The sequence below is a fragment of the Falco punctatus genome (genome assembly GCF_963210335.1).
Source record: "Falco punctatus genome assembly, chromosome: 8".
Lineage (NCBI taxonomy): Eukaryota > Metazoa > Chordata > Aves > Falconiformes > Falconidae > Falco > Falco punctatus.
Window position 1 is genome coordinate 45839442 of NC_137588.1, and position 14206 is coordinate 45853647.

At 49.1% G+C, this 14206-nt stretch overlaps 2 protein-coding genes across 6 annotated transcripts in view; one reads left to right on the forward strand and one right to left on the reverse strand.

Moving 5' to 3' along the window:
- SMIM33 (small integral membrane protein 33) overlaps positions 1–14206 on the reverse strand; it is a 29001-nt gene that overhangs the window by 6683 nt on the left and 8112 nt on the right. Inside the window, exons 1-2 of one of the 4 annotated variants that reach the window (XM_080398297.1) lie at positions 4000–10579; positions 3754–3913 (exon numbers count right to left, since the gene is read on the reverse strand). The exons of 1 other annotated variant lie outside the window; for it this stretch is intronic. The gene's annotated coding sequence lies outside the window, so the exon portion shown is untranslated. Of the gene's footprint in view, positions 111–3753; positions 10580–14206 lie in introns of those variants that run through there. 2 more of the 4 variants (XM_080398295.1, XM_080398296.1) reach the window with 2 other exon arrangements.
- ECSCR (endothelial cell surface expressed chemotaxis and apoptosis regulator) overlaps positions 24–14206 on the forward strand; it is a 22544-nt gene continuing 8361 nt past the window's right edge. For both annotated transcript variants that reach the window (XM_080398292.1, XM_080398291.1), the window contains exons 1-5: positions 24–123; positions 10586–10627; positions 11175–11225; positions 12356–12472; positions 12972–13019. In XM_080398292.1, the coding sequence (XP_080254418.1) occupies positions 66–123; positions 10586–10627; positions 11175–11225; positions 12356–12472; positions 12972–13019 (316 nt within the window). In that variant the 5' untranslated portion in view covers positions 24–65. The remainder of the gene's footprint in view (positions 124–10585; positions 10628–11174; positions 11226–12355; positions 12473–12971; positions 13020–14206) is intronic.

Consider the following 14206-nt stretch of genomic DNA (forward strand, 5'->3'; position numbering starts at 1 on the left):
CCTCTTGTCCCTCCCGGGATGGACAGAGCCTTAGCGAGGCTGCAGAGCCACAAGCCACCGAGAAGATGCTGGCTCCATCCGTCCATCCGCTCCTCTGGCTGTTCGGCTGCATGCTGTTCCGAGGTGAGATGCTCTGCTTACACTCCGGGGAGGGCGAAGCGGTGCTGGACAGGTGGATTTGGGGAGCTCAGCGTCACGGCGGGCACCAAAGGGAACTGGCCAGAGGTTGGAACGTGTAGTAGCTGTCATGGGGAAGCTCAGCCTTTAAATTCAGGAGTCAGGTTGCTGGGAAAAATGTGGCTGTACCAGGCTTACGGGGTTTATTTGGCACCACTGGAATAGAAGAACTTGTTTCTTGGTTTAAAAAAGGAATGAGATCTGAGATGCTGAGGCATTTTGTAGTAAGTGACTTTTGTCAAGTAAGAGTAAAGGTAGAACACTTAAGTGTACATTATTTTCCTCAGAAATGCTTGTTCCTTGACTGATTTTAATTTTTCCGCTCATCAATATAAATACAAAGACCACATGCAAGACTCATGTAGAACACGCCTCGCCCTTATTGTAATACTTGTGCTCCTTTGTGATAATTCTGCTTGAGCTTCTCTTTCCCGCGTGAGCCGTGGTGTGGGATGAAGGAACCAGTTTCCTGCTCTGAAGGGTGACAGGTTGTTTTTTCCTGCATCGTCAGGCACCTCTTACATTTCTGGCAGCTGTGGTACCTAGGAGTTGAACTGCATTCAAAGGAATATAGACTGCAACATCATTGCCAATTCCAATAGACAACCACCTAAAAATAAGGTGTCTCCACCCCGAGGCTTTTATCATTAAACCATAGAAGTTGCCTGTGGGTTACAGACACTGTGCTGGTAATAATGGGATTTTTGAAAAGGCAGAGAATATGGAAACCAATTCATTTAGTAGCTGTTTAATTCTGAGAAGTAAGAGCACATGGATGGGAAAATGTCTCTCTTCATCAGAGGGCAACACTGCAGCTTCGGCAGGGGGGTGCACTGGGCTGGCTACCAGCCAAAGGGCAATGAGGCCACACTGCGACAGAATGTTATATTATCCTTAATGCTGCCCAGAATGTTGGTTTTCACTTAAAACTACTCGGTATGGTTTGCGTGGGAAAGGAGCAGCACAGAGGTTGTCAGGCACCTCCTCTGGCTTGGCTGGACATGCCCAGCCCCAGCCCCCTGCCCGCTGCAGGACCACCGGCCGCCATGCCCCCACAGCTTCGCCTCCCAGGCGGACCCGGCAGCTGCAGCATCAGGGGGAAGGGATGCCACCTCCACCCCTCAGTGTGTCACTTTGTCCCCTGCAGTCTGCCTAAAACCATGTTGTGAGACCACTCTCCCTAGGTGTGCCTGGCAGCTGCTGCCAGACCCTGCAGGGCCAGGACCTACTGCCGATGCTCGCTGTGCATCAGCTGGTGCTGCAGTTGCATCTCTCTCTGGCTTCGCCCAAAACCACCAGCCTCCCCCACCGTCACTGTGCGTTGTCTCACCGTTTTGCATTGATCCGACCGTTCTGAAATGGCTTTTTAAATTTTTGAGCAAAGTCACTAAGGTGGTGCAGCACCCGGAGGGGAAAGCTTCTGCGCGAGGCAAAGCAGCTGGCTTAGCGAAGGGGCAGAGACAGGATCAGCGATGCCGCTGGCTCCCTGACACACAGGCAGCTGGGGAAGGGAATTACGGGCTCTTGAACAAGACAGAAATGCTCAGAGGTCCCCCTGCACTCGAGGAGATGGAGGTAACCTTGCAGGAGAGACAGAATTTGCTTTGGCTGGAAACTATACCTGCCTGTTTCCACAAGGCCTTTCCCACCCACCCCCCTCATTATTTTAGTTTGTGTAAGTTCATTACTTTATTAATGAATTTATTATTTCTTAATTTAAACTTCTAAGCTCTCAGTTATTTCTAAAGGGAGGTTCAAATACTGTTATTTTGAAATTGCTGAAGTGGGAAGGTTTGGAACATTTCCAGCCTGTTTTTCCTCCCCCAGAAACACTTAACAGAAAATTTGTCCAAACAAACCTCTTCCCATGAACAGTTTCCATTACAATGGGCCGGCATTTTCCAGACAAAAGATTTCCACTGAAAAATTCCTGGTCAAAGTCAATGAGAACCCAGCAGGATTTTTCCACTGTCAGTCATTCCATCCACTGCTCTCCTACCTACACCACAGCCAGTGGATGGATGATGCCGAGAGGAGCATGGTATGTCAAAAACAAGTATGCATGGTGATAAATATTTTCAATAAAATCAAAGACATGGGGTGCAGCTAGAGGATAGACATTCAGCTACCAGGAGACCTTCCAGATACGGTACTTGCATCCTTAAACCAGGGCATCCACTGCATCCTAAAGCTGATTCCTTGGACAAAGGGGAGGCCAGCACACCCCTGACCTGCTGAACCTGGTGAAGGAGGGAGGGAGGAGAAATGTTTGTTCACAAAACAAACTGCTCCCTTCTAGTAACATGAAACCCCGCAGATGACTCTGCAAATCTGACTGAAGTAGCCAGAGACGGTTTCCAGGAATTATGGCCCATTTACAATAGGTGAGTCAACAACAGGTGTCCTTGGAGGGGACGGTGCTGGTAACCTAATGCCGGCAACGCTCCTGCTGGGAAAGCCAAGGCACAGGCTTAAGCCCAAGGTTGGGAAAGGGAGATGGGTCTGTTTCTTGTGTAGCGCCAGCACACGGCACCATACCAAGCCTCGGCTAGAAGGTCTCATTACTCCCCTTCCCAGAGGAACCCACTCAGCATGACCCAACCACCACAACAAGGAGGAACCTCCCATTTGGTCTTTTTTGTAGACTTAAGGGCAAGGGGGTGCTGGTTTTACCTTTCAGCTGAATCATCCCAGCACAGCAGAAAATTCCCCTCTAGTATCCCTGGTTGCGGTGCTGTTTGGAGATAAAAGCGTTTCAAGGAGACTTTGCCCTAATGCCGGTAGCTCGTGAAACTTGCTGCACACCTGATGAAACACCAGGACGCAGTGAAAGCCACTGCCTTACTAGCAGTTGGATTTCAGAGATTAGGGAGAATCTTCTTACCCCACGCTGGTGAGAACACACCGGCTTGGGACCCCGTTCCCTGAAATCAAGGTTTTGCTGGTCTGAAGCACAGGAATGGGACAGGGACCTTGTAGTACAGAAGTGAAGCTGGTGGCTTGGGCTTGCCACCCTGCACAAAGAGCAGGCAGAGAAAGCTCACATGGAGCTGTTTGTGGCAGCAGTGTGGGTCCATGGAAGTGTGGAGCATGTCCGTTCACGCTCCAGAGCAAGCCAGGCAAACCCTTCTGGCACTGGGGACAGCCATCACCAGTTCTGGGCAAGAGGCAGGAGTCAAGGTGGGTCTCCCCCACCTTTCCCACCATCACCAGGCACAGCTGCAGACTCCGCACGCTCCCGAGGGCAGCACAGCGCTGGGCGAGCAGCTCCAGACGTACGATACAATAAGCTCCTCTCATACTTCAGCTAGAGGTGACTCTGGAGTTGCTACAATTCTTGGAATCACACTGAAATTAGTGTAATTATAAATGAGGGAGAAACATGTCACCGCTGACAATGCACCAGATGGAGACACAGGACCCCTAGGCTTTGTGTCTGCCACTTATCCCAGACACGTAATGCTCCCGGTGCCCCGTTTTCCTCAGATATGAAACAGGGATAATAAACCAGCCTCTTCCATATAGTGCTTTGAAATCTGGGAATAAAACCTAGGTGGTATCACCAGGGTCACTCACCAAAAATCTGGACTCAGATGAAGCCTGTCAGGCCAAGATGCTTTACCTGCCCTTTAGCTGCCACTTCTGCAAGACTCGGCACTTCAGGCAGCAGCTGCACGGTGCCTCCAGCACTGCCGCGCTGAAATGCCTGCATCCAGAGACCTCCTTCCGCTGCTCCCTGGTGTTAAGCCAGGAAACTTAAGAAAAGAAAATGGCAAGAACAGGAATTATGAGAAAGCCCTTTGCCACCAACCCCTTACACACCTTGCCTCCTGAGTCACTAGGTGGGAGCTGAACCGATCCCAGCAGATCACGCTCCTGCATGGTGGTTCACAAACACATTTTTGTGCACAGCCTGGCTGCTACCAGCAACATCCAAATAAACCTGGGGAATCTTAGAATTACTTGAAAGAAGAATGAATTTGTGAATAAACTTGGAAACGGTAGCAAAGAGCCGACATGAACTTGGGGGAAGCAAGACGCGCCTGGTGGGCACCTGCCATGATCCACCACGTTGGCTGTGCTGCTGCAGGGGATGGTAACGCATGTGCTGTCACAGAGCTCTGCAGATGCCTGTCCGGAGGTGCAGCACACAAACAAATACAGCAGGTGATCTCCTGCAGCAGCTGGAGCACAGAACATTTGGAACAAAATCATGCAAACTGATGAGGACCGCCTGCGAGGTGGCCTGTGTAACGGCAGCACCTTGGCTGGCAGCCGCATCAAGCAGCACTGCCAAACCAGCCTGCAGCCCGTGACGCTTCTCCTCTGCACCTCAGTTTCCCCATCCACAGAAAAGAAAGCAAAGCTAACACTGCCCCTCTCTTCTGCAAAATGCTCTGAGATCTGCTGATGAATAATATTATTTTTTTAAAAAACACAGGTAGGCAAAAAGCAGACGCTGGGCTCTGGCTCCCACCAAGCCTGAACAAGCGGTCTCCCCATCTTTCATTTGAACTGTGCATGGAGTGATTTCCTCCTCCAAAATCCCGGATCCAGCACCAAACCCTAGGAGCAGCGTAGCCAGGAGAAGGGCAGGACACACATTAGCACTAGCACAAAGACCGGGAGCAAACACAGAGCTCTAAAACAAGCAGGTCACAGAGGAAACTGGAACTAGCAAGCAGCTGGGAGGGTGACAGTGCAGCAGCATGGTGGAGCAAGTGTTTACTCCCCAAACACCATGGAGCAGTGGTGGTGCAGCCAGCAGAAAAGCCATGCCACCTCCCTCCTCCAGAAACAACCACTTGTTGTGCAAAAACCAGACGTCAGCACACAGGGTGATGTGGCAGAGCCTGCTCCGTGCATGTGGTTTCCCCACATTGTTTGTCTCCTGGCTTGTTTTCTACATTCAGGTGGTTTTTAATTGACTTCCTCTAAGATCTGCTTCCAGCACAGCGCACCAGAGAGGAGCACGGAGCGTGATGCTCAGAGAGGATGCCCAGGCCTGGGTACAGCCCTTGAGGAGAGGCAGAGGAAGGCAAAGATTAATTTTAATTGCTTATGAGATCCGGGTTTAATTCCTGGCTCTCTAAACTTTCCACAACACTTTGGCCGAGTCATTACAATTCAGAACCACTTGGCAGCGAGCTGCCAACCCCCCCATATCACTTGGGAATTAGATGCTTAAATACCACTGTGGATCTGGGACCTGATCCGGGCTGCCAGTTACCCAGCCTGCATAACAACATTTCTCTCTCTCCTCCACATCTCCACCTTAACTGTTCTGCTGCAAGACCCTCAAGGCAGCAGCGCTTTTTTAGGCACTTAATAAAACGAGGCCTAGGCTTTTGCAGAGCTCTTTGCTTTCCGAGTTTCCTAATACAGCATTTTTTTCCCCTGTGAAACTCCCAAGAATTGGGGGGTGTTGCTCTCCGCTGCTTCAACAGCTGCTGTTTCACCCAGGAAACAGCTGCACTTGCATTAAGCGGTCGGTATATTTTTGTCATGGGTCGTTTGACAGAAGTGCCAATATATGAATTGAAAAGTCTAATTTTAGGTTGCTAGGTTTCTTTTCTAAAGCATCTGTTTATGCAACCTGCAAGCAGCGGGTGACGCCAAGGCTGGCACAGCCAGGCTGCACAATGCCACAGGGACTCTGCAGCTCCCTGTCACGCAACGTGCCACCCAGGGGCAGGCAGGACATCACCACACCTCCCCCCAAAACTGCCAGGGAAGGAGAAGAGTCCAGCAAGTCCAGGGTTACACATCATCAGGGATAGACGGTCCCTCTCCATCACCCGTTCTGTGTGGACAGGACCCGTCCCAGTCCCTGTGCCTTCATACTAGTGCCAGAGATGCTCCCTGGTGACTCCATCCCTCTATGAATACAGGCTGCACAGCACGAGCCCTTCTTGTGCCTGATCTAAACCCCAATGAAGCATTTCCAACAGCTGGCCGATGCTGCTATATACGGAGGCTCTGACAAAGACTGAGTTTTTTAAATCTTAATAAATTCAGTGCCTCTCTTTGGTCAGCAGCTGAAGAAATCGCTCTTTAAATGCCTATGATTGCCAAAAATAATACCAAAGCAGAAACATCTAAAATTCACCTTTCTTTTGGTTTACATCATCCTCTTTTTGTGCTGAGGAGCAAGTGGGATGAACTGCTGGCTCTGGGAACATCTCAGCTGCCGTGAGAGAAGGCTCCATGGCGAGACCCCTCTGCTCTCAGTCTAACACTCACAGAACAACTACGGCAAGTAACAGAAAAACAAAATTCCCCTGCTCATCCTCTAGAAAAATTAACCGAAACGCAGCTAGTGCTGGGTCAGAGATTAAATGCACCTGCAGCTCCGACGCGCTCCTCTGCAGCAATGTGACTCTGGTGGGTAATTAGGGGTTTCCCATTACAGCAAGAGGAGAAAGCTCTATTTCCCATTGTAAATCCCTCAGCAAGCTCCCCATCTCCACCTAGAACTGCACAATCCAGCTATAAATCACTTGCACCCAAACACGTAACAAATATCTTGGCAGTGCTTATGCTCAATGGCAAGTCATTTGAATGGCTTTGATGTTTATTGCAATTACAGCTGTGCTGGCTGCGTCCCGATTATTATTGTTAGCCAGGGCCCTTCACAGAGGGGAGCACGGCCGAGCTGGCGGCGGCACCGGGAGGAAACAGTTTCCAGCACGGTTTGCACGAGAGTCCCCCGGGGACGTCTGCAGGGAGCTGGGGCGCGTGGCACTGTTTTGTTCGTACCCACCCTGCTGCCCAGCCCCGCGGTGGGACCAGGGTCTCTTCCTGCTTCGCACACGTCAGTCCCCCCCCGAGGTAATTCAACCAGGATGCTCAGCACCTTCACCAAAAGAAAACACCTAATATAACAGGACTTTTGATTATTTGAGTTGGCAGGAAAGGCATAACAAGCAGCAGTGAGCAGGAGTCAGAGCCACGCTTGCTCTGCTTTGAAGTAACACGCAGTTGTGTTTCGAGGAGCCAGGGCCATTTATTCCCGAGTGAAGTGCCAAAAGGGGACCTCCATCCCTCGGCCTCTTCACAGCAAGACCGGTCACTTCTCCACAGCAAAGCTCAAACATGGCAGACAGGGGCAAGCACCTACCTGGCCAGGTGAACTCCAGAAGCTGAGCACTGGAAAATCTGCTCATTGTTCTTATTTACAATAACCCCAAGGTTTAGTTTTTGCAAACGGAGAACTCCTGTGAGCCCATACTCTGGTGTGACCTTCAGCAAAGCGCTGAGCTGTGGCAGAAGAAAGCGTTAAGTACCATCCTCTTCCTCTTACCCTAGTGCCAGGGATGCCGGAGTAGCCCACAGGATGGTCCCATCAGGGATGGCGGGACAGGGAAATGTCACCTCCTTCACCCTCAGCTTCCTCCCATCCCCAGAGGCTCTGTTCAAGCTCTCTGATTTCTTCTCAGCTGCACCAAAAATGGTGGAATAAACAGCCAGCTCAGCACCTTTATTCCCCTTTTCATTCCACAAAGGCTAAGTTTAGACAATAGCTCTTTCTTCAGCAATTCTTGATGCTTTCAATGTGCCATGTACACTAAAAAGCACCTGTGATAATTTCAACAAGAAAATGTGTTATAAGCAGCTTTTCTTCCCATGGGAAAACAAGACAATGGCTTCTGCAAGGGAATTTTGGATAAAGAGGAGCTGTTTGAGTTTGGCAGCTGCTAGAGGATACTGGCCCCTGTGATGATCTCAGCACATTATTTTTTTGTGCTGAATGTATGGAGTATCTTAAAGCATTTGCAAACCAATGTCCAGAAACTGTATTGTAAAGCTGTTCAGAAGAGGAAACCCAGTGACAGAAAACTTGGCAAACTGGGTACTGATGGAAACAGCCCAAGTCGCTGCACGTTCTCCATAGAGTCAGCTGGGCCCCTGGGGAGCAGGTAGCACCCCACAGCAGCCCAGGTGACAGGGCTTCAAAGGGGTGCATCCCCCTTCCTCAAAACAGGCATTTTACCTCTTTAAGAAGGGCAACTGTGTACCCAAAAGATCTTTTTTTCCATTATATTAGTTGATTTAGTAAGTGATGCTACACCTGTCCATACTCCTGTCTATGTTACTAGACTGATGCTCATTTAACCTGCTCTTCAAAACCTGCAGAGAAGGATATCCCATAATTCTCCTACGCAATCACTCCTAGCAACTCACTATCCTTATGTCGAGGCAGTTTCCTCTTGCCCAGCCTCCCTTTGCTTTGTTGCAGTTAAAAGTACTTGTTTTCTGGTCCTGTTCCAATGGATTTAGAAAACCAATTAGTCCCTTCCTCTGTATGTAATTGAAGATCTGATCATGTCTCCTCTTTCATGGACCAAACAAGATAGTTTCACCAGCCTGCTGCCAGTAAGCTAGGAGAGAAAAGCATAGAAAAGATCTGAAGAGTCAGATCTGATTTTCAAAGCCAAATCCTATCTGGAAAGAGACCATGCCTTATTACGTATTCAGTGTGGTTTGCACACTGTTTTGGTTCCTGTTTGGCTGTGATCATTGTCTAAAGCCTCAGACAAAAAAACAATTATGGCTCCAACGCAGTTAAATTGAGAAAAATGAGATTAATCAGCAGCTCACTACACCCAGACGGTTCCCAGAGCCAAGCCCTGATAGCCCACATTCACTAATGATGCTAAATGAGGATGCTAAAGACCTCACTGCAGATACCCACCACTGTCAGGGCATTCATCTGGCCTCTTTCAGACACCTACAGCATAGGTACCCACCACTAAGTTCATCACCTACATCACTTCTACGACTCCTGGCAAGAAATGGGACGTTGCAGGCTGTGGTTCCTCTAGCCACAGCTCGAGTAAGGTAGAAATCTGAAATAGGTAAGGTAGTAAGGTAGAGCTGTGAAATAGGTCAGAGCAACAAGGTTTTAGAAGTGCCTGGTCCTCTCTTTGGTGAGAAAGAGCCTGAAGGTGAGCTGTCTTATGGGAGATGTGAGAAGGGAGCAGGTGAGATGAACCTCACACACAGGAAGGACAGATCCTGGCTGTAAATGGGCGCACAAGCCCTGCTGTGCTCTCTCCGGCTGGTGCTATACTGCTGGAGCTCCCCTCCTGCCATCCCACAGGGCACAGCAAGTGCAAAGGCACTGCAGCTCCTCAGGACGCAGCTGCCATGGAGCTCGGCAGCATCACACAGGCACAGCGAGCTGCAACGATTCAACCTTTACTGCTGTCCCTTTTTCTCCAAAACTTTCAGCTCTCGTGGGACTCTGGTGAGATGAATCACCGGTGGGACCAGATTCAGCTGGTTTCTGTAGCTGTAATAGAGTTTCTTGCATTAATCTTAACTATAGGCAGCACCAGGATCACAGCAATAATCATTTAAAAATATCAGTTAGGATGTGCATTTCAAAACCAACAGACTCAAAAGTCACCTTTTCAAAATTAAGCCAGTTGGGTTTGATTTGAGCATTTAAAGTGCCTTTACATTTTCCAGTTCTTGCCTCCAAGTATGGGAAACACTTTTTCCTATTTTAAATTGCAGCATTTTTAATTGACATCTCATCTAATCACAGGACTCCAGGAGCTGGGGCTTAAAGAAAAACACCAGGGATCCTGAGAGTAGGCAACATGGGAGATTGGTGCAGGGATACTCTGTCAGAAATCCCAAACAAAAACACCTTTCAGTTGAGAAACTAGGCACTCAGCACAACACCTACAACCCTGGGAGAGCAAAGCCTGGTGTGGACCTACAGAACTCCCCACCACGACCAGGGAAGGCAGCTCTGAGTTCGTCCCCAGGCTGCAGCCCTCTTGCCGTGTCCAGATGTACACAGCCACAGGCTTCAGCCAGCTTCCCAGGATGTAAACACACAGGATAGAAGGAACAGACGTAGGACACAGGGAGGAAAACAGTCCCACCAGCTCGTGGAAGCCTTTACAAACTTCATCCACCCATTCATTAAGGTCTCAAGGGAACAAAGTGTTCAAATGTGCGTCAACTATTTAAACAGCTCCCGAACACAGCTCACACAGCCTTTCTCTGCTGACCAAGCTGGAGGCAAACAGCCACGGGCAGGGAATGACCCCCCTGATCATTGGACTGGATGATCTCAAAGGCCATCTCCAATGATTCTATGATGCTATGTATACAGCCTTGCATTTTCCCTGTAACAGATGACTGCTCCCTGAAGGGCTCACCTCCACCTGGGAGGAAGGCATTTATCCTGCTGAATAAACTCCAGTGCTAATTTACTCAGAACCTGATAGTTTTGCACTCAGTACTTGCTATTACTTCTTTACTTTGTGGAAATCATGTATTTCAATGCCATGCCTACAGAAGATGAAGAAAACCCAAACCACACAGCCAGCAACATCACCAATGACAGTCACAGATGAGCACCGCTGACGCTCTTACTCTTTCGTTTCAGGTACTACCGCCTCCACAGACTCCTCTGTCCATGCTGTAACAGGTATCTCCTGGGTAGTGATTTGCTTTGCATGTCTATTTGGATGTGAATGCACTTGCTTATGTGGGGCTGCAAATAGGAACCAGATTCAAAACTCCCATCTGCTGAAGCGCCTTCACCCAGGACCCTGTGCTGGCCACCTCTGTCTACCCCATCTAACATCCTTCACCCCCAGATCTCCAGGGACCATGGAGGCCATTGTGCCCCAGAGGATGACCTTGCCTGGCTCCCCCTTTTTGTCTGGAAGAGAGCAATGCAGCGTTCCAGGAAGCACAGTGAAAGCAGAGGGATCCTGCCTCATCTTTGCTCCCCATTTCCCAGCAGTTAGCATGCTCTCCTCCACGGATCCTCAGAGCCAAGGTCCACCTGCACAGAGGGTCCTATAGCCAGTGACAAACCCTCTCCTTAGCATCTCTTGCCCGTGTCACCCTTTCAGCTGCGCTGGCTACAATGGCCCCTTTTTGGCCCATGCTTCAACCCACCCCAGCGGCGAACCCACCAAGGAGCACGTGGAGGAGATGTCACCTCTGTCTCTCTGCTTGTGTTACAGGTCAATCCCAATCAACACCACACAGCCCTGAAGTAAAGAACCATCCCTCAGGTAATGCTCATCTGGAGACCTAAGAGTGCAGCTCAGGGGCGTCTTGGCTCTTAACTGGACTGACCTCCAGCCCAGCTGGGCCACCAGCAATAGAAGGGGCTGTGCAGCAGCAGGTTAGATGAGAACAGTGGTGGGGAAGAAGGAAATTTTGTGGCACAAGGGCTTCTGATCCAGTCAGCTCACCCCAGAGGGATCAAAGAGTAGGGATAAACCACTAAATCAAACAGGGAGAAGCAAGGCCAGCAGCTCACATCCGAGGGCAAGCCCTGCGTTTTGATTCTTGTGCACATAAAGGATGCGACTGCCCCGAGCCCAGGCCAGGAGCTGGGCTGAGCAGTGTCCACGTTGCTGTATCCTCCTGCCTGCGATCACCCGCTCTGCCCAGCAGTTCTTCGTGCAAGGACCGCCGGGTGTGTGCAGCACGTGCAAGCACAGTGCCCCACATGCCAGGTCTGCCCTTGGCTCCTGGTAACATGATGGAAGTAACAGCAAAGAAATCACTGTTGTAAGGGCTTCCCTGCATTACACTTGCTGTTCAATAGTGCTCTCTTGACAAGCCTGACCAAGCAAGTGCTTTTTTTTTTTTTTAAACTAAAAACTTCCAGTGTTTTGCACACCCTCAGCACCTCCCATACAACAGGTCAACATTTCTCCAAGAGGAAAAGGGAAGCATGAAGAGGCTTGTCCTAAATGGCAATGTTTGTGGCAGCACAGGGGCTGAACACTGCCTTAGCTCTAATTCAGCTATTCATGTTGGGAATTTTGCTTAGTTACCTACTTTAATGGGAACAGCAATTAGTCATAAGGACAGAAAAATATTTAGAAGTAGTATGAACCTCTGAGGAGCTCCTTTTATTCCTTTTTCTGTACTCCCCCCTCTGCTGAAACCAGCTTCAGGACACTGCGACATCTATGTGGTCACACAGAAGCCCTGGAAATGGGCGTAGGGAGGTGTTAGCTGGGTCCCATGTTTCAGTCTGAAAATACACAAGAAGGGATCTCCCCAACTCCGAATGGTAGCCCACTTGGATCTCTGGAGACAGATCTCCAGATGCCCTCCTCCAAGCTGTTTCTAAGCAGAGCTTGGGGTGAGCAGAGCTCCCGGACGTAACGCTATGCTTCCTCCACAGAGCCTTCAGTAAAATCAACACCACCAACTGACTTGAATCTCAGCTCTTCTGTGGGTCAAACTACTACAGCCCAGCCCTCCCCCATCACCGCAACACTGCAAGCGTTGACTGCACAAGGTACGTATGGAAAACTAAAATTTTTGCTCAGGCAGGACCTGCTTGTGCATCCCTTCTTATCCACGCAAAATTGGAAGCATCAGGAAGACTGGGCTAATCCATGCTATTCTGCCCATCCAGTAGCAGCAACTTTTGAATTTCTTTGAGTCTTTGCTAAAAGAGCAGCTCGTTCCAGCTCCCCAAAAGCACAGAGCTGGACACAACCACGACCTAGATGTCGCAGCTTCAAGCAAGCCCATACCAGAAAAGCCAGATCATGCTTTACCAGGTAACATTTTGTGGAGCAGCTACACGCACCCCAGCAGACCTCTCCCAAGCTCCCCTCCCATGTTCACTCTCTAAATTGACTACACAGCTCGTTACCTGGACACCTTGATATTTGTTTGGAGGGGAAGTTCACGTAAACAGGTTTTTACCCCATGGAAACCCAACTGCTCTCCATAGCAGAATTAGTAGCAGCTTCAAGAGTTAATTCTCCTTTCCCGTGTATTCTTTTCAGATGAAAAGTCTAGTGGAAGCAGAAGCACAGCAGCTTCACCACCTCAAGGTACTCTGTCCTTTTATAGAGTAACAGTAAGTTTAGATAATTTCATGGCAATTAGCTTCTTCAGTTCACATGGTGCATGTTATATAAGCACTAGTCTTTATTTTGGGGTTGAGCCATCAGTAACACCCAAAATCATGCCTGGTATCCTTGTAAGCAGTGATAAAACACAAGACTAAATGCACTTAACATCCTCTGTCTGGGGTGCACTTGAACAGTCAAAAGACTGATCTATGTTTAAGAAAAGGTAGCCCTTTTAACATCCCTTTTTAAAAAACTAATTTGCTTTTGACAGTTCCCTTAACCCCGCCTGTAAGCAAAAATTAGAGAATTCAGTAAGCGTTTTCGCAGAACAAGGGCTGTATCCAAGAGAGTGGGAAGACTGAAATCTGACAGCTGAGCTGATTCCCCATTAAAGATTCAGCCTCAAAAAATCTGCAACGGTCAAGACAGGAACCACCCTGCCTCTCCAAGTACCTCCCAGATCTTCTCTAACACAAGCAAGGTTAAAAACCCGTGGTCAGCTCTGCCTGCACAGATGTCCAACCAGCATGCCCGTGCCCAGCTAAGCCAAGAGCCCTTTGCATCAGAGCAGACTGCTATTAATTATAACCCTGCTTTATATCTGAAAAGCTCCATACATCTTTGACTATAGAAATGTTGCTGATGCTTCCAAAAGCGAGGTCTCCCGTTGTGCAAGACCCAACATTTCCCAGGGACAGAGTATCCGTGCCAAGCTCAGCAAACCACAGCTTCTGCCCACCACCCATGGCTAGAACAATTTCAGAACGAAACAAAGGGTTTAATGACTGGTGAAAAAACCGTACAGCAGTAGTCCCTGCTTCTCAGGACTGTTCTGCTCCATATGGTTTCTGAACCAGTTAAGATCTGTTATTTCATACCTTTTCCCTTTTTCACACCATTTCCCCTTTTTCTTCTGACTTTTGGCAAAATTAAATTCCAAAACAGAGATATTTTCTGCAGGACAGAAACCCTGGTTTCAGCTGCATGCCCTGCGCCCCAGTGTAGGGTGCCAGAAGCTGTTTCTCATTTCTCCAGGCAGCACATACTTGTGGCCAACGCTGCTATTTGGAAGGTGGGGATGGAAAAGGAGGAAAGAAGATCCTACTTAACCTACAAATGATCTTCTGAAACTCTAAAGTATCATTTTTAGTCTCCTGGCAGGGCCT